General features: G+C 43.1%; 1 protein-coding gene across 2 annotated transcripts in view; it reads left to right on the top strand.

The window, feature by feature from the left end:
* NET1 (neuroepithelial cell transforming 1) overlaps positions 1–21,675 on the top strand; it is a 58,640-nt gene extending 36,965 nt beyond the window's left edge. The window contains exons 1-10 of one of the 2 annotated variants that reach the window (XM_040451541.1): positions 10,141–10,409; positions 16,269–16,376; positions 16,809–16,976; positions 17,387–17,449; positions 17,728–17,824; positions 17,963–18,039; positions 18,746–19,003; positions 19,433–19,603; positions 20,755–20,941; positions 21,269–21,675. In XM_040451541.1, the coding sequence (XP_040307475.1) occupies positions 10,317–10,409; positions 16,269–16,376; positions 16,809–16,976; positions 17,387–17,449; positions 17,728–17,824; positions 17,963–18,039; positions 18,746–19,003; positions 19,433–19,603; positions 20,755–20,941; positions 21,269–21,660 (1,614 nt within the window). In that variant the 5' untranslated portion in view covers positions 10,141–10,316 and the 3' untranslated portion in view covers positions 21,661–21,675. Of the gene's footprint in view, positions 1–10,140; positions 10,410–16,268; positions 16,377–16,808; positions 16,977–17,386; positions 17,450–17,727; positions 17,825–17,962; positions 18,040–18,745; positions 19,004–19,432; positions 19,604–20,754; positions 20,942–21,268 lie in introns of those variants that run through there. The other variant, XM_040451540.1, reaches the window with a different exon arrangement.
* Positions 21,676–22,125: the final 450 nt, after the last annotated feature.

Here is a 22,125-nt window from a genome sequence, read left to right as displayed (position 1 = left end):
AGACACAGAAAACAAAACAAAGTCTTTGCCCTCATGAAGCTTACATTCCAGTGGAGGCATAGATTGTATCTGTCAGTGACCCTAGAAATGTGTAGAGGTGACAGAGAGACTGCTCATCGCATATGTCTCCACTTTTTTGAAACCCAGCCTCCTCCAAGATGTTAGGCAAGGAGAGGGGAGCAGAAATAAAGTCTCTTTACCTTACTGGGTGAGATTACGTGAGCAATGGCTCCATCAAATGTTGATAACCATTCCTGTGAACCCTCCCTAAATATTGATAGTCTCTTGCAAGAGTAGCCACATCTTTTGGACAACCTCTAGCAAGTAGCATACCGTGCACCCTTCCAATACATGCTGGTTTTTGCCCACCCACATGCAGTCATCCCAGCAAGACCATATCTTCAATCTCACCTCTGGGCTTTGTACTAGAGGAACCAGAAATTCATGTAGGGTGAGTGCCATCTTGGCCCACTCTCCTTCTGAGAGTTCCTAAGGGAAGGAAGGCTTGCAGAGTGCGAAGAGTAGTCTCATTTCATAGAACGACAGGCCCCCAACACCAACAGCTTTATTTCTCAGTTCTTTTCTGATAAAGTGGGGGTGGCTGTAGGGGGTATGGATGGTGCATCCCTGATCGGCCTCTAATAAGTAAGTCCTGCAAGGAAGTCATGATGAAAACACATTGTATTACTCCTCCACTGCCCGTGATAGATTTCTCTCACCCTCAGCTGATGGCTGGTGCCGCTTGCTGATGCCTCCTCAGATTAAAAATATGGGGGTCTTAATCTTGGTTTCTCCCAGAAAGTAGAACCTGAGGCAAAGCTTGTATGCTGATATTTTGGGGGGAAATAAGGGACCGGGAAAAGGAGGAAATGCCAATACCAGAGTGAGTTGTTGACTTGGCACGTGGGTCCACGTTGCCCCATAGGGTATATAACCCTCGTATTTGCTGGTTGCACGTTCGTGATGCACTTGAGAAGCCCTAGAACAGAACACGCGATTGATACATATGCAACTGATTAAGGGGTAGGGTTAGGGGGTGTGAGGAGGAGGATACTGTGAGCTCCTTGTACTGTTCAGATGTGCTCACGCACCCCTTTAAGTCCAGTCTGTCACAGAGACTTCTGGGTCGTGACGTGCCACCATCTCTGCAGAAGTTTTTGTACACGGGAACAAGTTACAGTCTCTGCTGCTGCACAAAGGCGTGATTCAGGAACACCTTACTCCCCTGCTGCCATAACAGGTCTCCCTCAGCCTTGGCCAGCACGTCGGTGGGTCCAAGTTGCTTGCCCCACTTCATCCTCGAGGGTCTGAGCCCCTAGTTTGTTTATCTCTGTTGAGCCTTGGTGGCTCCAGAGCCAGGCTGTAACTGGGAAACACCACATCTGGGAGTGGTGGTGAGAGGGACCAATTCTGCTTCCACCCCCTGATTCCTAGGACCAAGTGTGACGGCTGTGGAGGACATAGCACCATATATAGGCCGTTTCACGTGTATCACACTCTGAAGGACAGTGCTCCAACACTGCAGAAGTTTAACCCTGAGCTGCTAGAATAGCTAACGCTTTAATAGACAGTTCCATCGTTCTGTTAAGCTGTCTGCTTCTGGACAGCGGAGTATATGGAAGAACCGGTGGATCGGATCGGGTGATTGATTACCTTTCTGTTGTTGTAACTCCTTTGCTATGAAACGGGCCCGTAAGTCTGAGGTAGTAGTGTTGGGTAGAGTCTCGTGGAAGTAAAGCAGGCACTGTACAAGCCCTGAAAGGACGGTGCTGGCAGAGGTCCTGAGGGTAGAGGAGGAAATCCAGCGTCCAGTGGAGATGTCAGTTCCAGCTGGGCCGAATCATGCCCACCATAGTAGCAGGGTCCGACGTAGTCGACTAGCTGCCGCGTCTGCTCAGGAAACGGTCCCGATTTCATCGTCCCTTCTCAACTGCTGGCAGGGTGGACACTCAGCAGTGCCAGTGGTTCCCTCGCCTCGGTGAAAGGGAGTCCCTGCTGGTGGACCCGTACATATCCTTCAGACCTGCGCTGTCGCCCCTCTTTCCATGGGCCTCTTCCGGAAGCACCACGATGGCCCAGGAGAGACACTTGTTGATATGCACAGGATAAATCATTGTGTTTATCTAGTGCCTCTGAGGCACTAACATAAGCATTAACATAAGACAGAGATCCCCCCACATTGTGCACGCTTCCTAGGCCCATTTATATGCCTCTTTTCCAAAATTTCTTCTCTCAGCATTTTTAATCTTGCCCTTCCGAGCCCCTAAGCAATTAGCCAGGCCATTCACTACTTCTCAGGAGCCTGTGTCTGTCCGTACTTCGTGCCCTTTCTCCCTCCGTGTAAGTAGACGGCCAAGTAAACTGCCTACAGCTCTGCCTGCTGGAATCGTTTCCCTTTACTGCTGTGCCTCAGGATTGTCCTTAATCAAGCACCACCCTCAGCTACCCACCCTCCCCCCCCCACCACCAAATGAGGAATTGAAGGGGTGATATTGGTGTGATGTACCGGGACCGTCAGGGACACCTATGTAATTTACCTACGCCCTTTGGTCTTGTTCAGGCCTGGTTCCAAACAGACCGTTCCATCACATAATAGGTTGCCACCGTACCTGCCCAACCTTGTGACTTGGCAGACTTGACCCTTTTCATTTTGGGCATGTCTGATTGCATCAGTCTCCTGATGTCCTGTGGGCAGGTCCTCCGTCTTTACTAGGGCTGCTAGCACACCAGGAGCACACGTGGTTCCCTGCCATGGAGGGCATAGCCTCGCTTCAGCGCCCTAGGGCTCTGTGTTGCAGTTCTTTTCCTGCCTTTGTCTCCCATGGAGACCCCCGGTTCCATCAGACGTGCTGGGTCACATAGCCTGTGCAGCAGGGCAGCTCGCCCCACAGCCTGGACCCCGCAACCGAGGCTTCTTTTGCCCTGGATTCCACTCAAAACTGAGCATTGAGATTATTCCATTAACAGGTCAGGGCGGAATTCCCAGATGCAGCAGATGTTTCCTCCAACAGATAGAATCCTACCTGTTGCTTTGCCCCTTCTTAGTGCCAGGGAATGCAAGGTACAGCAACTTGTTCTTTACCGTAGAGGGGACATCCCAGAGAGCCTCAGGCCATCGGACCTATTACAACTTTTCGAATGTGGCTGACCCAGAATTTTCATGGCATACATTTGACTTCCCAGGGTGTCCAGAATACTTGCCATTTTCTGTTCACCAAATCTTATTTGTATGATGTCATCAGTTTACGACACTAACATGATGTTCTGTGGATAGCAAGTCCTTTTGGACTCTGGGACAGAACAGAAAAGTTAACAGCCTCGGGACATGAAATACAAGCTGCTGTCCTTCCCACCATAAAAGCCAGTTACATTTTATCCTCCTTACTAATGGGAATTGAAAAGAACACATTGCGGGGGAGGGGGGAGAGAAGAACCCCCAGACCAGATCAATAGCCATATGCCAAATGCTAGAGGATGTGTTGATCTGTTCCAGTCAAGGACCTACATCTTGCACGACAGCTAAGGTTAAAGCTACCACTCGAGTTAAGTTTACGGTAGTCCACCGTTGGCTGTCTCAATCCATCTCACTGAAGAAGGCCCATAGATTCGTTGAATGCAAATGTAGTGGAAACTATCCCTCCTGCCTGCTGTAATTTTGATGACTACCTCTGCATTTTCCCTTGGTGTGCAGCATTGTTTCTATTTATTATCTTGTCCCAGGGGTAGGGGATAGAATTGTCAGGGGCTCCCACTTGGCCCTTCCCACCATAATGGTTCTGAGAAGATCTTGGAGGTCACCAGCTGCTTTGTCAAAGCTCTGAAAGCAAGTAACAGAAGCCAGCAGACTCTACAATCTTTACCGTTGCCCCCGATGTAATAGTTCGTGTTCCACCACTGCTTCACCACCCCATCTCTACCAATCAAAGGCTGTAGTCCTTCTCGCCATGTTACTAATGAGGGACCCCGTTGCAGAATCTCATTCTGTGTGTCTAATCTCTAGGGCCAGTCTCAGTATTGTGTCCTAGCCGGGGTTACCTCCAGAAATCGGCCTGAGACGTGAGCTCATTGACCGTCTATTTTGAGGTGTGGTCCCAGGGAACAGAAGGAGGCAGTTAATGCCAAGTGTCTATAATTAAGCTGGTCACCACTGTGGGCAACTGAGGCTTGACTGTGCTAGAACCTTCTGAAGAGCCATGTACGATACACTGCAAAATTGTCTTGTCAAGGGACTGAGGGGGGAGCTTTTACTCACCAGCTCCTGTGCTCCATTAGTCACTGGATTAAGTGGGGTGTTAATTTCTCACACGTAAATGCCACACACTCCAGCATCCAGGAAGCCCACAGTGGGAAGCAGGAGCTGCCTGGCGCAGCTGGTTGCTGTAATAACGAAGTAAAAGTGGGCCGAGGGGACAGGGGCCTGGGCACAGGACATGGTACCATTTGTCTTTAGGTTTTGGCTTTGCTGAGTTTCAGGGGGCAATGAGAAAAATCCCACTCAACATCCTGTTACACAAGCATAAGTGATCTTACATTATACTGGAAGTTGTTTGTTATCCTGTGTACTTGAGATCAAAGTCACCAGTAACAGCACCAATACCTCATTTTATTTGCTGTTTGTATTGTTACTGCAAAAAAGAACCATGGTTTTGGTAATAGCAAACTCCTTAGCCTGAGATTCTGTTTATAGTCTTTCTAATAGGATAAAGAGCTGAATTGGTCTTTTTCTGAACCAAGTTCTTAGTAAAGCTTGGATACAGTTAAATTTTCAATCCAAATGATTTTTTAAAACTCAAATCTACATATAAATATATTGCTAATTTCTTTCATGCTCATCTAGTCCAAATGGAACTGCCTGTTTTGTTATTTTTGGCCTGTTACTAAATATTTTGGAACTCTTGTTTTTTAGAAGTTCCATTTCATATTTGAATCAATGCTTCCTTTTTTAGTAAGATTTAAGGTTCTATTTTTAACTGAGCTATTTTTAGTGAGAAACTAGTAAGTAGCTATTTGTAATGTTGAATTCTAGAGTTTTAGAGTGGAACATAGTTTTTTCTGTTTCATTTTTTTAATGTTTATTTTTGAGAGAAAGCGAGTGCGCGCATGAGTGAGCAGGAGTGGGGGAGGGGCAGAGAGCGAGGGAGACACAGAATCTGAAGCGGGCTCCAGGCTCTGAGCTGTCAGCACAGAGCCCGATGCGGGGCTCGAACCCACAGACCGCGAAATCAGTACCTGAGCCAAAGTTGGATGCTTAACTGACTGAGCCACCAAGGTGCCCCTAAAGTGAAACATAGTTTTCTTATATTTAGAAAAAGCCCTTAAAATATTTCTTGTGAACTGTGGAAACTTTTCATACACTTAAATGACTTTTAAACGCATTTAATTTAGTAACATAAAACATGAGAGCTACGGGCTGAAGAAACAAATTGTACTGTTACCGTATTTATTTACAAATAAGATTGTTTATGTAGTCATCTATAGAAGGTGTTTACAAACATCATTAAAAAGCTGAAAAAACAAGTGCATTGGCAGTTGCATTTCACGATATCCCATGCAGAGGGCAGCAGAGAGCTTAGCTATTGTTTTCTCTTTCCCATAATATGGCTTTCCTGGCCTAATTTCCAATTGCTGGTTATGATTCCAGACAAAAGTAAGTGAAAACAAATAATATCTAGACCCCAAAAAAGTAATGATTATTCTTCAGCTGTAATTAATCTAAATTCCAGAATTCTGATTTCACATGAAAAGGAGGAAAAAAGGTAAGTAGCCTTTTTCTATACAAGGGAAGCAATGTTATCTTTCTCTTTACCTTCTTCATATTTTAGGAAAGAAAGCATTGAAGGCTGCCTACAGGCAGGAGAACAGAGCTTCTAATTATAACTGGTCTGTAGAAACCTGTGTTCTCATTAAAAACTGATATCTGTTACAAAGCTGCATTATTATTTCTAGAAAACTCAGTTTTTAAGTTTATAAATTCTAGATTTTCCACACAAAGAAAAGACACTTAACCAATCTGTGCTTCAGTTACGTGATATGTAGTATTTATAAATCATACTTTGGGCGCCTGGGTGGCTCAGTCGGTTAAGCATCCGACTTCAGCTCAGGTCATGATCTCACAGTCCATGAGTTCGAGCCCCGCATCGGGCTCTGTGCTGAAAGCTCAGAGCCTGGAGCCTGTTTCAGATTCTGTGTCTCCCTCTCTCTCTGACCCTCCCCTGTTCATGCTCTGTCTCTCTCTGTCTCAAAAATAAAGAAACATTTAAAAAAAATTTTTTTTTAAATCATACTTTAATAAGATCCTAATAACATTATGAAACAGTTGAAATAGGATCTCTTCTAAAACTTAAGCAACTGGAACTATTTTGCTGTCTTTTTACTTGCCTGCCTTGTTATAAAAAGGCTCTAAGGCAAATAATGTCTCAATTGTTTTATGATTTCCTTCTCTGTAAAATGTTGACATTTATATCACAAACATCGCCTGGGACTAGTTGCCCAGCTCCCAGAGGACGACCAGTTCCGGCCTCACATGCAGCGTGTACCACACGTGTGCTCGTGGCAGGACATTTCCAGTCTCACCTGGAAAGTGGGTGACAGGAGCTGCGAGACCAGTTTCAAGCCTGTCCAGCCATTGATTAACTCTGCAACTTTGGGCAAGTTTTGAAACTGTCAGAGTCCCGGCTTCCTCCATCTGTAAAATGGTGCTCATAACACCTACTTCATAAAGCTGGCGAGGTAAGATTGTGCAGGAAACTCCTGGCACGGAGTAAGGACACAAGTTTCCCTTCTCTTGTTTCACTGCCGTTCTGCGGTTTCCTCCTAAAAAAACTGAGGAGGATGAGTCAGTGATCTCAAAGGACCTTTTCAGCCCTCTGATTTCGGGGAGCATTGTTAGAGTCCAGAGTCTCTCTGGCTCATCACTCGGCGCGTGTCGAACATCTCGTGTTCATTGTTGCTTTTTTAGATGCTATCTACAGTTGTCTAAGTTATATTTAGATCACAACCCTGAACATTCGAAATGAAACAAAGATTTTAGAGTTGGTGAGCTGGGATTTTTGTGCTGTGACTGTCACCGTTAACTCCCATTTGGCTCCTGTAGGCTTTCTATTTTTACATTTATGAGACTTCTCCCTTTATATCTTGGGTCCTCAGCTGCAGGAGAGAAATGAGAGGAATCTCTTCTCATTATCTTGGCCTTACCTCTGTCAGAACTAGACAGAAAAACAGTGGAGAAAGATGTCAGGGAAGAGACCATGAGGTCACCCTCGCAGCTTCTTTCCTAACTGTCAGCTGTGTGCAAGCCCCGTATCCCCTTATGAGGCTCAGTGACCATCAAGTTTTGGCCTCGCTTGCATCATTTTTGGGCCAACGTAGCCAACGAAACCAGACTGCTGGGTTCTAGCCTGGCCCCTCTCTAGCTCTGAGAGCTCGAGCAGGTGCGTGTTGCCCACAATCACTCGGTGTTCCACTTTCATGCTGCATGGTGCTGTCTGCACAGCCGCTCCCGAGGCCAGCTACGTCACCCACACGCGTGATCAGGGGGTCAGGTAACGAAGGGTAGGCGGCGAAATATTCGCAGTCACCATTAGTTTTTTAAAAAGGCTCAGAGCCAAAAGATGAATTATCATCATCTTGAACACAAATTACATTGGTGTTTGCAGAGAGAAGACCAGCACTGATGCCTCCTGCAGCCCTTTGTGGGTTGTTTTCTGCAGATTGTCATCATACGTGGTCTGTGCCGACTATTTCTTCTGCTCTCTTCACTCTTCGGCCTCTGTAATTGATCTCCTGTCCTCAGCCCACTGAACCAGCACACTCGAGGTCCTCATTAAACACGTCAGTACCAAATCCATGAGTCTTTTCTTACCCTTGTTAACCTTTTTGCTCAATGAACACCTTTTCGTCTGCAGGCATCTTGTTATGTTTCTTTTCTGCTGACTTTTCCTTTTGCAAAAGTCTTCTTCCCTTGGCATTTCTCCAAAGTTGGATCCTTGGGCCCTTGTTCTTTTTGTCCAGATTTTTTCTCCCAAGCATCTCATTCACCCATAGCTTCCACTCTGATCCCTGTGTATGTGACTCCCCAGGCTAAATCTGCCCTCTGGCCTCTTCCAAGGCCTTGTCCAGCAGTTCCAAGTCCTAGCTCACTTTTTTCATTTCTTGCCCCACCTCAGACTCAGATCTAAAATGAAAGTCTGAATTCTCTTTCAGAGCTCATTCTTCCTCATTTCTTTATATGCATTAACTGTTACCCCTCCTAACTTTAAAATTGTAGGCACCTCTGACTTGTGCGACACACCCTTTTCCTTTCCCACTGTCCCTGCCTTAGCGCCAAGTTCTTGATACTGGATTGTGCTTTTTGCATTGTGTGTCCAGTCATCTTTCGAAGCCTCTGAAACGCCAGCTTACAATTTAACTTTCAGTATCTGTCACCTGCTCAGTAAAATCCTCTGCTCCTCCCTGCTTACCCACAGCCCGTGACCACAGTCTGGGTGCTCACTCCTTCATGCTCTTTTGGGAAAGCCTTGCACTTTTCCCTTACCTGGACCTGGGAAGAACATAACATGGCCTTCCAGGTACCACTCAAGTAACATCTTACAGCCTCTCCTGTAGCATCTTTCCCAGCCCCCTCTCCCCCCGGAAAACTGCCGGAAGTGGTTCTCCTGAACTCCGTGGCACTTACCAGCCAACTGTACCACTTCGAGATTTTCGCAAGCTTTTATTACTTATCTCTTTGTGTAGGCTAGTTTTACATAATGGTCTGCTAGTACTTTAGAGCAGATGTGAAACCTACTTTTTGTATCCCCCACATAATCTAAAATAGTGCCTTCCACATAGATTTCTCAGACTTCTCTCGTCCTAATAAATCCTAAGAATAGAATTTTTTTTTTTTTTTTTGCAAATCACTGGCATCATCTTCATAGTAGCATCTAGTTAAGATAAAATCCTACCTTTCAAGATAGAATATAGTGCTTTCTGTTGAGGAAGAAAATCTTCTTAGCACACCTACCAAACCATCATAAGCAGTGCTTTTCCCCAGAGGAAAGGATTTCGACTACAAAGTTGGAGACTGTCACTGGCACGTGACTTAGGGCAAGTTAATTCACCTCTGCGAACCTCCTTGCTCTGTCTGTAAGGTGCAAGACATTTTAAGTAGCTCTCGTGAGTTTTTTAAATTTCTTTAAATGTTTATTTCTGAGAAAGAGAAAGACAGAGTGTGAGCAGGGGAGGGGCAGAGAGAGAGGGAGACACAGAATCTGAAGCAGGATCCAGGCTCTGAGGTGCCAGCACAGAGCCCGACACGGGGCTCGAACTCATGAACCAGGAGAACATGACCTGAGCCGAAGTCTGACGCTTAACCCCTGAGCCACCCAGGTTCCCCAGTCTTGTGATTCTTTTAGGACTATATCAAGATCAGTTAATTCAGAATAGAGAAGGACCCTGCTATTAGAACGAAATCACCTTTTTTTTTTTTTGTATTTATGTTAGAAAACATGTTACACAGATACAAAGTTTTTAAAACATAACAGAAAAACAATATCTGCCTCCAAGACTGAGAAATGCTGAACTTTAACATCTTTGGTGGCCCAGTTCTTTACCCATCGCCCTGTGGAAGAGTTACGTTAGGAACGGAATGAACTGAAGTGTGCTCACTGCCAGTCTTAACAAAAAATGGTGGCAACTGGTGGAAAAGCTTAATCTCACAGTTTTGAATATGCTTGCACTCAAAGGACCCTGAATAGTCAGGCTTTTCTTTGGTATATGCACTTAACTCTGAATTACAGTTTTCTTACTTGAAGTCGTCAAGTTGTCCATACTGAATTCCTTTCTAGGAAATAGGGTTTACAGGAAAAATATCCCTGTCTGTGGCTAAGTCCTAGAGTAGGTAACGTAGATCAGCAATTAGTTGCCCTTCCGGAATGCTTTTTAAATCAGGAAAAGCCTTCCATTAACCCAGTTTCCTTGAACCTTCCCGTCTTACTGGAGAAATTCCCAACCTCTTAGAAAGCTCTCTCCTGCGCAGAGAAAAGGGAGAAGCCTAGGTGCGCCCAGCAGTCAGTTAACTGGGGTCACGTGGCCATAGGTGCCCGCCCACCGGAGCCGGTCCGCGGTGGGCCCCGCCCCCGGAGCCTGGAGGTCCGGGCGCCTGCTCGGTACCGCTGGCAGAAGCAGTCGTCTCCACCGCCGGGACGGGCCTGGGCAGATGGCTGCCTGGGGGTGCCGAGCACTCGGAGGACCAGCCTGTGTGCCGGAGTAGGGCTTCGCTGTAGGGCTCGCTCGCATGTGGATTAACTCCAGAGGTTTTAGGGGATACTTGGGAAAGCATGGTGGCTCATGATGAGATTGGAGGTCTCCTGCCTATTAAAAGGACTATCCGAGTCCTGGATGTTAATAATCAGTCCTTCAGAGAACAAGAGGTAAGACCGAAAGAAAACTTCAGCCAGAGGAATGTTTTCTGATTCCACGGAACTTTTAAGATTTTTAACGATATGATTTTAAACTTAACTTTTGATCTGAGTGTTGAAATACGTGATTTTTATGCAAGTGGGAAACGCGTCTGGCTCTATGGCTTAAGTTTAGAAACTACTGTGCGGATAGGTTTAGATGCAGCACAGCTTGAGTGTGCACAAATTTCTACAGAAAGAAAAAGATTGTGAGTGTGCACGCTGCTAAATTTGGTTAAATTGGTCGCTTTTCTGATGCTTAACACATTGTTCTTTTTAACTTGCAGTTAGATTACCTAGTCTGAGGAACTGCTTTATAGGGTAAAAGGAAAATAAGAATCCCTTCCTTGCAAGTTCACACTCGTGAACAAATTGCAACCAAAATGCTATCAGACCTAGTGCTTATTTTTATTTTTCTTTCCACATCTAATAAATTTGTTGTGTGCAGTTTTTTGTTTTGTTTTTTGGGTTTTTTTTTAGAAAGAAAAATACGTTAGAACATTTAGACCATTGAATCATTACTTAGGTACTTCTCCCCTCTTAGCTTTAATCGTCTAAAGTCACTGCGGTTTTTAAAAGTCTTTATGAACATTTATCAAAATAAATCATGATTTTCGTGCCATTTTATTTAATTTTGACAACTGATTTAATCATATATGGATATTCTATTTATACTGGTTACTACAATATATATACTGTATGGTGTATATACTGTCTTCTCACTTACGTGATAGAAATAGTGTTCCTGGGGGCGCCTGGGTGGCTCAGTCGGTTGGCGGTTGTACTCTTGATCTCAGCTCAGGGCTTGCTCTCAGGGTGATGAGTTCAAGGCTAGCTTTGGACTCCACACTGGGTGTGGAGCCTACTTTAAAAAAAAAAAAAGAAAGAAAGAAAGAAAAGAAATACTGTTCCTGTACTCAATTAACTATATACTACTTTTTTTTTTTTTTTTAATGAGCAGCAGGCAAAAGTTTATTCTAGCCTAAGATAAGATCACAAAGTAAGAATAGTATGAAAGCTCTCTTTACAGAGAGGGGGCATTCCAAAGCGATGCCCCAGTTGACTATATACTTCTTGTCTCAATTGTGATAGTTTGTGGCTGTGTCCTTCTATCAGAACTTACCAAATTATACATTTTAAATATGTGCAGTTTATTGTGTACCTCAGTAAAGCTGTGTCTCATGCATACACCTTGTGGTAGTTAAAATAGCTGCCCACTTCAGGAATTGTGTTTTTGTTTGGTGTACTTTCAGCTTTGGTGTTTGTTATGGTTTTGGTTTTCGCTTTTATGTTTCGGTTTTCTCAAAATGTGTAAGCATTTCCTCTGAGTAGAGCAAGTCCTACAGGGTCATCAGTGTAAATACTGAAACTGATCGTATTTCGGACCATCAAGAACTAGCCTTTTTTGTTGGTATCAGACACTGGCCATGTTACTGGCACACCTTTATTCCAAAGATGAAAAACAACAGGAGTGTTGTCAGGTTTTTAGTACTAGCAATAACAGCCTTAAATAAATGATTAAATTTGACTAAAAAAATTTCTATTACTAAGTAGAAAGGGAAGAAATCCTATGTGATCATAACTCTTTTATCTTTTTATAAATAATTTTTTCTTTTCAGTTTTCTTATTTTAAAGCTCTTGCCAAATAGAGGAAAAGGTTATTCATCCAATAAACCAAACAAATAAACCCAGATTTAATACTTTTTTTTTCTTTTTAACTATGGTTTTGTTTTTTTGTTTTTTTTAAGTAAGTGCGCCCAGTGTGGGGCTGGAACTCCCAACCCCAAGATCAAGAGTCACACGCTCTACCGACTGAGCCAGCCAGGCGCCCCATACTGTATTTTTTTTTAAGTGCCTTGATTTGGTTGATGGTGGAAGAGACCTTTCTATCCTATCCTCTTTTGTGACATCATTAGTAGAAAAAAACCTTTCTCCAAAAAAAAAAAAAAAAAGACTGAGTTTACAACAGAATTTTTCTATGTTTTTGCTTTTATATGCAAGATACATCTCAGTAAGAGACTTCAAATCCATCTTAACAATTTTCTGTTTACAACTGGGTTATTAAAATAAATTGATTAAAAACTCAGTGTAAGAGTAGATATCCTAAAATAAAAGAATGCATGCAATTGCCTGGCTAAACTAGATAGTCTGGTTAAAACCTAACCTAAATAAACAACATAAATTTATGTTTGAGGGTATTGGGGTATTTTTCCATTTCAGTGAACTTTGGCCCTGATGAGAGGTTGGCTCCAGTAGAAAGCTCTTGAGTGTATAAAACTTGTTGGTATTCCTTGTTTATTCGCGTAGATTTTCAGATTGTCTTTTGAGGAGGGTGCATAGTTTCCCCATCTGCACTCATTCTTTAAGCTTTTTGTATTCACTGTAACACTGTTAACAAACAGCACTCCAGAACAAAAATAACAGCAGTAACGAAACCATTATGTAAGCCTTATTTTGAGTGATGGTAAGAAAGGTAAGACCCTACCCTCTCTTCCTTCATCACCTCCGAACACTGGGCCTGCTTTCTGTGTGTGCAGAGCGGCGCACATGGGTGTAATACCAGTTCTCGAAAAACTTGGTCTTTGAAATAGTTTTGTGACAGTGCACATGTTTAGGTTCTTAATAACCAAACCAAGATCATTAAAATGGTTCATCTGGACCTCTAAAGAAAAACTCCTTTTGGTTATAGCTTACATAGGCCAAATCCTATGTTTCTAAAAGGGAGGTTTTTGTCCAAGCCTTCAGGGTGACCCTATAACATAATAGAGGAAGGTCTAATCCATATCACTTTTCCACAAAAGTTTTCTGTATGTTTTTCTCAAATACTGTATGTGTATCCTACAACCAGAAGTGAGCCATATTCAGCGTTACGACTTTACATTTCAGCTACACTTTATAAGTTACTAAAATTTTTCATACTCTTGAAATACGTATGTTAAAAGTTTGTGTTGTGTCTCCTAAATATTTATCATCTATGTCCTTTTAGTAAGGCAGTAAGGCCTTTACTTTTGGATCCCCAGAAACATGTGTGAAAAGTACAGAGGTGTCCTCCCCTCCCCGCCCCCCACACCCCAACCCATATTTCCTGATTTAGTGCCGTACTTACAGGGACGTTTGAAGAGTCTCCTACTTGAGTGACTGAGCTAGCCTGCACTCTTACCAAGACATTTTAGATGCGGTAAACTCAGGAGACTACCATATCCTCTGAAGATGTCACATCGATGGCCTTCTGAAGGGCTGTAGAACATACTTAACCAACACATACTGCTTCTGCACATTAATAACTTGCCACCCTAAATAGACCACGTAAACAAAATCTATATCAATTTCAGAAAGATGCTTTAGATATATCTACATTTAATTATCTGAATCTAAATTCTGTAGTTTAAACCTTAAATACCACATAATTTTGAGTTCCTAGGAAATTAACAGTTGAACATAACTGATCCTATAAAGAAAAGGATTTTTTATCATTACCTTGATGTTGTGTAATAAAATAGATACCAAAAATCTTTTCCTCCCGTCCGAACTAACTCTTCTTTTCAAATTCATTGGGAAGAGCACCTTCCAAAGACGCTTTAAATTGAAATTAAATATTTTGTGACTTAGCAGAAAGTCAACTTTGTTCTGCTTTAAACGGGGAAGAGGAATTAACCTCTGTTTCCAAGAAGGAACAGAACTTTCTGACAGCTGCTTTGTTTCTAGTTACCATTGGCCTGTCTTACTTTGTGAGGAGGTAATTATATCTCTGTTCAAACAGAAGACTCTTTGTGCCGTCTTCACTAAATGGAAAGGAATGCCTCGTGCAGGACCTTCTGTCGTGCATGTGTCACTTTAGTCTTGCACAGATGTGCGTTGGAAAGGCGTTCGCACATGTCCTTGGCCTCACAGTGCGTCTGTCATTTTCCTACATATCTTGAAGGTTTCTTTTTTAGTGCATTTAACATTTGCACATGAGTGGTTTTGTATTCAAAGTTTTACTTTAGCATTAATTCTTTTGGTGGGGGAGGGTCGGTTTACAACACTACCTCTTACGTCCTTCAAAGACCTGCTCTGATTCTCTCCACAGCCTCCTCACTCCATAAGTCACGCTCCCTTCTGGTACGTGTGTACCTGTGCGTGTGTAGCTGCGGGTGTATACTGCGGGAGCTGGCTCAGGTCTCCTTGCCTCACTGAATATTCAAATCATTGAAGCTTCTTTCTGGAGGATTTTGACTCTTTCTGCCATTTTGTTCTTCATTTATACTAAGGGAATTATTTTTACTCCATTTTCTGACCCCTTACTTCAGTCATATCAAAGAATTTTTAGAAAGAATGTTCATCTGCCCTTTTTAAATGCTAATTTTTAAGTGTTGTCTTTATCTTTAATTTTAATTTTATTTTCAAGTGTGTATTTAATCGTATGTCCTTCTGAACTGTCAGCAGTTATTTTGTCAAGTGTGCCACAATTGTCAAAAGCACCAAATACAAACAAATAATTACACCCCTCAGACATGAAAAAGCCAGAGCTGTGGTATGATCTGATGTCCTTTATTTCAGTACCTGTATGAGTCACCTGATGGTATGCCTCCATTTTCCTAGAAGTAAAGTGAGAGTGATACAAGCTGTAAAAAGCCTTGAGATCCTTGAATATCAAGTGATGTCTGCTAACCTATTGCAAACAATACATGTAGAACAATAAGTATTTCTTCTAAAATGGTATATATTTTCCTTTAAGTGAATAAATTGTTTGAGAGCGAACCTAATTATTCCAAAATCCCAGTGTTTGTGTACTAAGTGGAAATATTTCTCAGAATGTTAGTAATAGCAGAAATTTCATGTGTTCCAGGCCCCGTTCAAGCCATTTAAACAGATCTTACTTACTCTTCGTAACAACTCTGGGAGAGAAGGTCTAACACGAGCCCCGTTTTACAGATAAGAGAACTGAGGCCCAGGATATTCCCTAGCAAGTGCCGGAGCAGGCTTTGGACCCAGTCCGTCTGATTCCAGAGCCCGAGTGCCCTCCTAACCACTGTCCTGCCTCTGCTTGAATACAGGGACACTCTGCCTTCAGAGTTGACCCTTTCCAGGGCAGAGATGTTTATTTAGAAGCTGATCCCTAACTGAAGTATTTAAGAATGAAATGATACAGTGTCTGGGATTTGCTTTAAAATAGGTGAAGCAAACTCTTACATCGAAAACTGTCGAAGCTGAGTGATAAGCACGTGGGACCATTATGCTGCTTTTCAGTTTTGTGTATATTTGAAATTTTTCATAATAATCAGGTACTTTTTAAAAGTGACTGTAAATGAATTAAACTAAAAAGTTCTATGGGATTCTGGAACCTAATTCATTTTAGTTTTTCTTTTGTTAATGATAATATTCTGTTCTCAAAGTGATACTCACCTGGCCTTTCTCATGCCCTTTATTTTTTTCATAATTTACTGTTACTCATTAGTGTTCTTAGCATTTTAACAATAGAGGACAACATTCAGGACACGCCTGGGTGGCTCAGCCAGTTGAGCGTCCAGCTCTTGATTTCGGCTCAGGTCATGATCCCAGAGTCATGGGATTGAGCCCCACGCAGACTCCACGCGGAGTATGGAGTCTGCTTGAGATTCTGTCTCCCTCTGCCCTTCTCTTAGGCACACTCACACACACACATGCTCTCTCGCGCTCTCTAAAATAAAATAATAAACTTTAAAAAGACTACATTCATTTCCAGAGTTCCATATTGCTGCGTTTTATAATGTACAAATACTGGTTTTTTGAGAGTGTTCGACTTTGTCCAAACTTGTTGAAAACCATTATACCTGAACACACATTTAGCATAACCTGTTTTTGTTTTTACAGGAGCCAAGCAATAAAAGAGTTCGACCTCTCGCCCGGGTCACATCCTTGGCAAACTTGATCTCTCCTGTAAGAAATGGAGCAGTCCGACGCTTTGGTCAAACAATTCAGGTAAGCAGGGGTGGGGCTAGGAGGTGAGTAACGTAGGAAGGGGGCTTTTCAGAGAAGCCTAAATTTGTGTTTTCCTTTGAGTTGTACAAACAGTTTTACACTATTATATTTAAACATACATTTTTTTAACATGCTGATAAGGAATATTTTTACCAGAACAGTATTTACATAACCTCATTATATTAAGTTACATCTTATATCACAGCAGAGTCTTAAATAGTTTTTATCCCCAAAAGGTAATTCTGACGGATAATATTTTAGAATGATAGATTGAAGCTTGGGCAGATAATTGTTTTATGCATTGAGAAATCTCAGAACTTTGTTTTTAATTTGTCTTTCCAATTTTTTTTTTTTTTAAAAAGAGAATAATTACTATCTCCTTTAAACCTTCTCTTTTGTTCACTTCTTTTTGTTTGTTTGTTTACTTTTAAGTCATTTACCCTTCGTGGTGACAGCAGATCCCCGGCTTCTGCCCAGAAGTCATCGAGCAGATCAACAGCCCCCACACCTTCCAAAAGGAGAAGCAGTGTGCTGTGGTCCGAGATGCTGGACGTCAGCATGAAGGAGTCTTTAACTACCAAAGAAATCAAACGTCAGGAGGTGAGCTAGCATTCAACTAAGAAATCCGTCTCATACTAAAAAATCGTCTTTTTTTTTAAACGTAGGTTTTCAGAAGAATAGCAAACTAATGCCTAAGGCAAACTCAGCTTGCATTTTTATATTTGAGTGCTAATTTGTAACACATGCTGAGCAGGAACACTGTAATGGGTGGTGGTCATCAAAGTTAACTCTGACGGGGTCAAGTTCTAAAGCGTGTGGCAACCACTTAATGAAGATTCCATTCTGAATTCTGGTTTTCAGATTGAGTCCCTTTAAAGAGCGCTATTCATAACTTCAGTTAAATAATTCATGATAAGTATCAATTGTATATAATTTTCCTTTCTCGAAGGAATGACCTACAGTATTTGCTGGATTTTTTTTTTTTTTTTTTTTTTTTTTTTTGGTTTTAGGCAATATATGAAATGTCCCGAGGTGAACAGGATTTAATTGAGGATCTCAAGCTTGCAAGAAAGGTCAGTAAATAACTTTTTATCATGTGCTCTAGTTTTAAAAAACTTTATTTAACAAATTATAAAGGATAAAACCTTCTTCTATAGTTTCACATCTCTTCAAATATGAATATCAGTAGAGCCTGTTTGAGTATTAACATATACTTTAGTTTCTTTGATGTGTGATAAATGAAATCCACGCTAGCTTTTATGTAGTCAGTCATGCTTGTGTTCAAGAAGGTCTCTCATTATGTTTTATTTGCTTGATCGCTTTGCATGACCCACTTTTCCCCCTCTGATAGGCCTACCATGACCCCATGTTAAAGCTGTCTATTATGTCAGAGGAGGAACTCACCCAGATATTTGGTGATTTGGACGCTTATATACCTCTCCATGAAGGTAAGATACGCCATTGAATTCTCATTGGTATCTGAACAGCATTAGCAGAAGTTGTTTTGAATCTGAACTTCTAACTTAGCGTGGAGTTATTTTTTTAAATGAGCGTCTTATTGGTATCTCTGCCTTTTTCCACTTCAGATCTGTTGGCAAGAATAGCAGAAGCAACGAAACCTGGTGGAACAGTGGAGCAGATCGGTCACGTTCTTGTGAACTGGGTATGAAGTGAGCTGCTGACACCAGATAGTTTTTACATACATGCCATACTCCTCATCTGTGGCGAATACCAGGTCCATTGGGTCCACTGACTGAATTCGGAAGACAGATAAACAAGGCATTAAAACTGAACAAAATTAGATAGCTGTAGGAAGTTAACAGTCTTGGCTTAAAAAGAGACTTCATGACTGATACGGGTTTGTTTGTTTTAAAAATATGATCCTCTTTGGGCACAGATCCCACATTACGTGTTTTACTGTTTCAGTTAACATTTGAGTGCCTGCCAGATGACAGGTGCTATTGTAGGAGGGACCATGGGGGGTTCCGTGAGGAGAGACATCTCTACACTTACACTCTAGTGAGAGGACAGTCGGGAGCACGAGCAGTCCCAAGGTTGGTGGTGACGGTGGTAGAGGGACCTGCGGTGCCCTGGGAAAATGGAAGACTAGCATCCAGCCGAGGCTGGGAGAAGGCAGAGATCGTCGGTCTCCGGTTGGATTTAGCCAAACTGTAGGGAAATTAGGAAAGGATACTCTGATGTTGGCCCGGGATCCCATCCCACCCCTGTTACATCTGCAGGGAGGGCCTCACCGCTTATTAAAACTTTCAAGAATTAGCTATAAGACTTGTGTTGTTTTCACAGGCTTACTGATGGCCTAAATCACAACAGGAACTTACCGTACTGTGTTTTCGCTTCCTCTCCTTCAGTTGCCGGGCCTGAATGCCTACAAAGGCTACTGTAGTAACCAGTTGGCGGCCAAAGTTCTTCTTGATCAGAAGAAACAGGACCCGAGAGTCCAAGACTTCCTCCAGCGGTGTCTTGAGTCTCCCTTCAGTCGAAAACTAGATCTTTGGAGCTTCCTAGATATTCCTCGAAGCCGCCTGGTCAAATACCCTTTGCTATTAAAAGAAATTCTTAGACACACTCCAAAAGACCACCCTGATGTTCAGCTTCTGGAGGAAGCTGTAAGTCCAGTAGAAGATTCTTAACACTTTTCAAGTTTATACGTTAACTTGCCTTGGAAAGGTATATACAGTGGTGCTGTCAGACGTCACGTGTATTGCCACACGGTGAAACGTTCTGCTCTTCTAGGCACCCAGGACGTTAGTACGCTAAGCAATAGAGAGACGTGTAATGCATTTTATAGTTATGTTTCAGGTAAAAGACTGGATTCTAATATCTGAGCCCTCGCACTAGCTAGCTGTGTGACTTTGGGCGGGTCACGCAGTTTGGCTAAGGCTGTTTCATGTGTAAAATGCAGGGACTAACTGAACGATCGGATTTCTAGAGGCCATCCGAGCTTTATCCTGTCATTTTAATATGTTTTAGGCCTGTAAGGAAACAGTTAAGTTAATGTGCTGAAAATGCTTCCTTGATTTCCTGATAATTTTTAGATACTGATAATACAAGGAGTTCTCTCTGATATCAACTTGAAGAAAGGTGAATCGGAATGCCAGTATTACATTGACAAACTGGAGTATCTGGACGAAAAGCAGAAGGACCCTAGAATTGAAGCAAGCAAAGTGCTGCTGTGCCACGGGGAACTGAAGAATAAAAGTGGACATGTGAGTGTGTTTGCACACTAACACGAAGTGAGCGATTACCTTTATCTTCCTGCCGTATTTCATTTCTTCCGTGTAAATTATGAAGCAGGTTTGTAAAATTCATCACACAACGAAAGGTTACTGGTGTTTATTTTACGTTAACAGCTGTGGTAAAGCAGACTTTGGTTTCTGTTGTGACAGACTGACTTCAAATAAATGCCTTGGTGGAGAATGCTTAATAGTTGATTCTTTAGTTCTGAAGCATGATTTATGCTTAATCAACTTGTTTGCCTAGGGGTTCCTTTGGGAATGAATTACCAGTTTCCTAATAAAAGTGCATGTCCTTCAGAAAAATTTTTGAAGACTTCACAATGATGGAAGGAGCTGTTAGCACTACTGAACAACTTTCTACGGCAGAGGGAATGAAAGCAAACTTATTTTTTAAATATTGATTATAAAAGCGCCTGCTAGAACCAAGGATAAGCCTGGTGTGGTGTTTTTGTTCCGTCACGTGCTTTTCGGAAAGAAACCCTTTTTTTTTTCAGTTTATATTCTGATTTCCAGGTAGTCAGCCCGTGGTGTATATCGGCTTCAGGTGCACAGTGCAGTGATTCCACAACTTCCTGCATCACCCGGGGCTCGTCACGGGTGCCCTCCTGAATTCCCATCCACCCCACCCCGGGAAGCCCAGTTCATGAGTTGAGGTTCTTTTCAGAAAAAGTTGAAGCCCGACCTGTCTGATTTCTGTCGTGAGGCCTGACTGTTCTATAAAGGCTTACGGTTGTGTGGGATGAGGTAGAATCACTGGCACTTTCACCGGCTTGCGTTTCCATCCTCACTTTGTTAGGAGACCGTGGTGCGCGGTACTGGTGTCTCCAGTCATGTTCCTGCCGGTGGGTCTCCGCGGTGCGTGGCGTTTACTCAGCTGCGGCTTAATCTGATGTTACCCGCTGATAAAGATGGGTTCATACCGCCTGAGGTTCAAGCAGGTCTCCGCGTAGGACGTGCAGAGCCTAGCAGGCGCTGCGTTAGGAGGTCATTGGTAGGGCGATGGTAGTCTGTGAATTTGATGAAATTAGTAATGTCGAAGCAAGACATTTCCATGGTGGGTTTCAGGCACTTTAGATCACCGAGTTCCACGTTGAGGAAGTATTCGTTTCTTGTTTCTCCAGAAACTGCACATATTCCTGTTTCAAGACATCTTGGTTTTGACGCGGCCTGTTACACGAAATGAGCGTCACTCTTACCAGGTTTATCGGCAACCGATCCCCGTCCAAGAGCTGGTCTTGGAAGACCTGCAGGATGGAGACGTGCGAATGGGAGGGTCCTTTCGAGGGGCTTTCGGCAACTCAGACAAAGGTACAGATGCAGAGTCTCAAGCCGTGTAAATACACGTAAGCTCAGAGCCTACGTGAATTGAGTTGCGGTCTCTAAGAATTCTGTCCCTGCACGAAACGTCTGAAATGAGGCGGATCCCCTTTTCTTGCGCCTGGTCTGCCCGCCGAGCAAGGCGCCGTGCTGCTCCCGCGCCAGCCGGCACGTCTGAGAAGTCGCGTGCGGGCCTCTCGTGAAGTGTCCGCCTGACACACGTGCACGTGACGGAGCCGCTAGCACCCGTGTGAAAACGTATGATTTTGTTCCCAGTCAACTTCCTAAAAGTCTTATTTACGTTTCTTATTCTTCCAGCTAAAAATATCTTTCGAGTTCGCTTCCAAGACCCGTGTCCGGGCCAGTCCCACACCCTGCAGGCCAACGACGTGTTCCACAAGCAGCAGTGGTTCAACTGCATCCGCACCGCCATCGCGCCCTTCCAGCCGGCCGCCGGCGCACCCCCGCCGCCCGCAGAGGGTGAGGAGAACACCCCCGCCGCCGCCGGGACCGCTGCGCTCCAGAGAAGGGCGTCCGTGGCCTCCGGTGTGACTCAGGTGGAAGTCGGCGGAGACGCTCCGGAGTGCAGCTCCCCGGGGCGCGCGCCAGATGACACGAAGGGTGCGAGAGCTCAGCAGACACGGTCCGGCTTCCGGAAGGCGAGGGACACAGCCCCGTTCGGTGGCAAACGGAAAGAGACTTTGGTATAAAGGAAGTTCTGTGTATTCACTGGTGGAGAGACTGTTTATTTATAAATGTGTACAGTTTTTTTCGTGTAATGTGAGCGTGGGAGCGTCGCAGGGCTACTACTTACGACCGGTCCTAGCATTTTCTGTGTTTTCGGTTGGTTTTGGTTGTTGTTCCTTTTTTTTTTTTTTTTTTTTTTAAGGGACTAAAAAAATAAACCCATTTTTCTTTTAAACTTTGGCCCCCCCCCCTTTTTTTTAAAGATGTTTTCCTCAGATTATTTAGAACATGCAAGCCTGGTATTTTTAATCAAATGAAATATTTATGAAATGGATTTTCTCTTTATTCTGCATTCATCGTGACTTTCTAATACCAACCAATTGTGATATTTACAATATTTGCTAAAACCTAAAGTTTTGCAAATACAGGATTTTACCAGTGTTTCTTTGATAAACTTCACATGCAACTAAAATCTATGTGGAATATGT

This window comes from Herpailurus yagouaroundi, unplaced genomic scaffold, assembly GCF_014898765.1.
Source record: "Herpailurus yagouaroundi ecotype Mexico unplaced genomic scaffold, PumYag 203, whole genome shotgun sequence".
NCBI lineage: Eukaryota > Metazoa > Chordata > Mammalia > Carnivora > Felidae > Herpailurus > Herpailurus yagouaroundi.
This window is presented reverse-complemented; position numbering and strand designations above follow the sequence as displayed.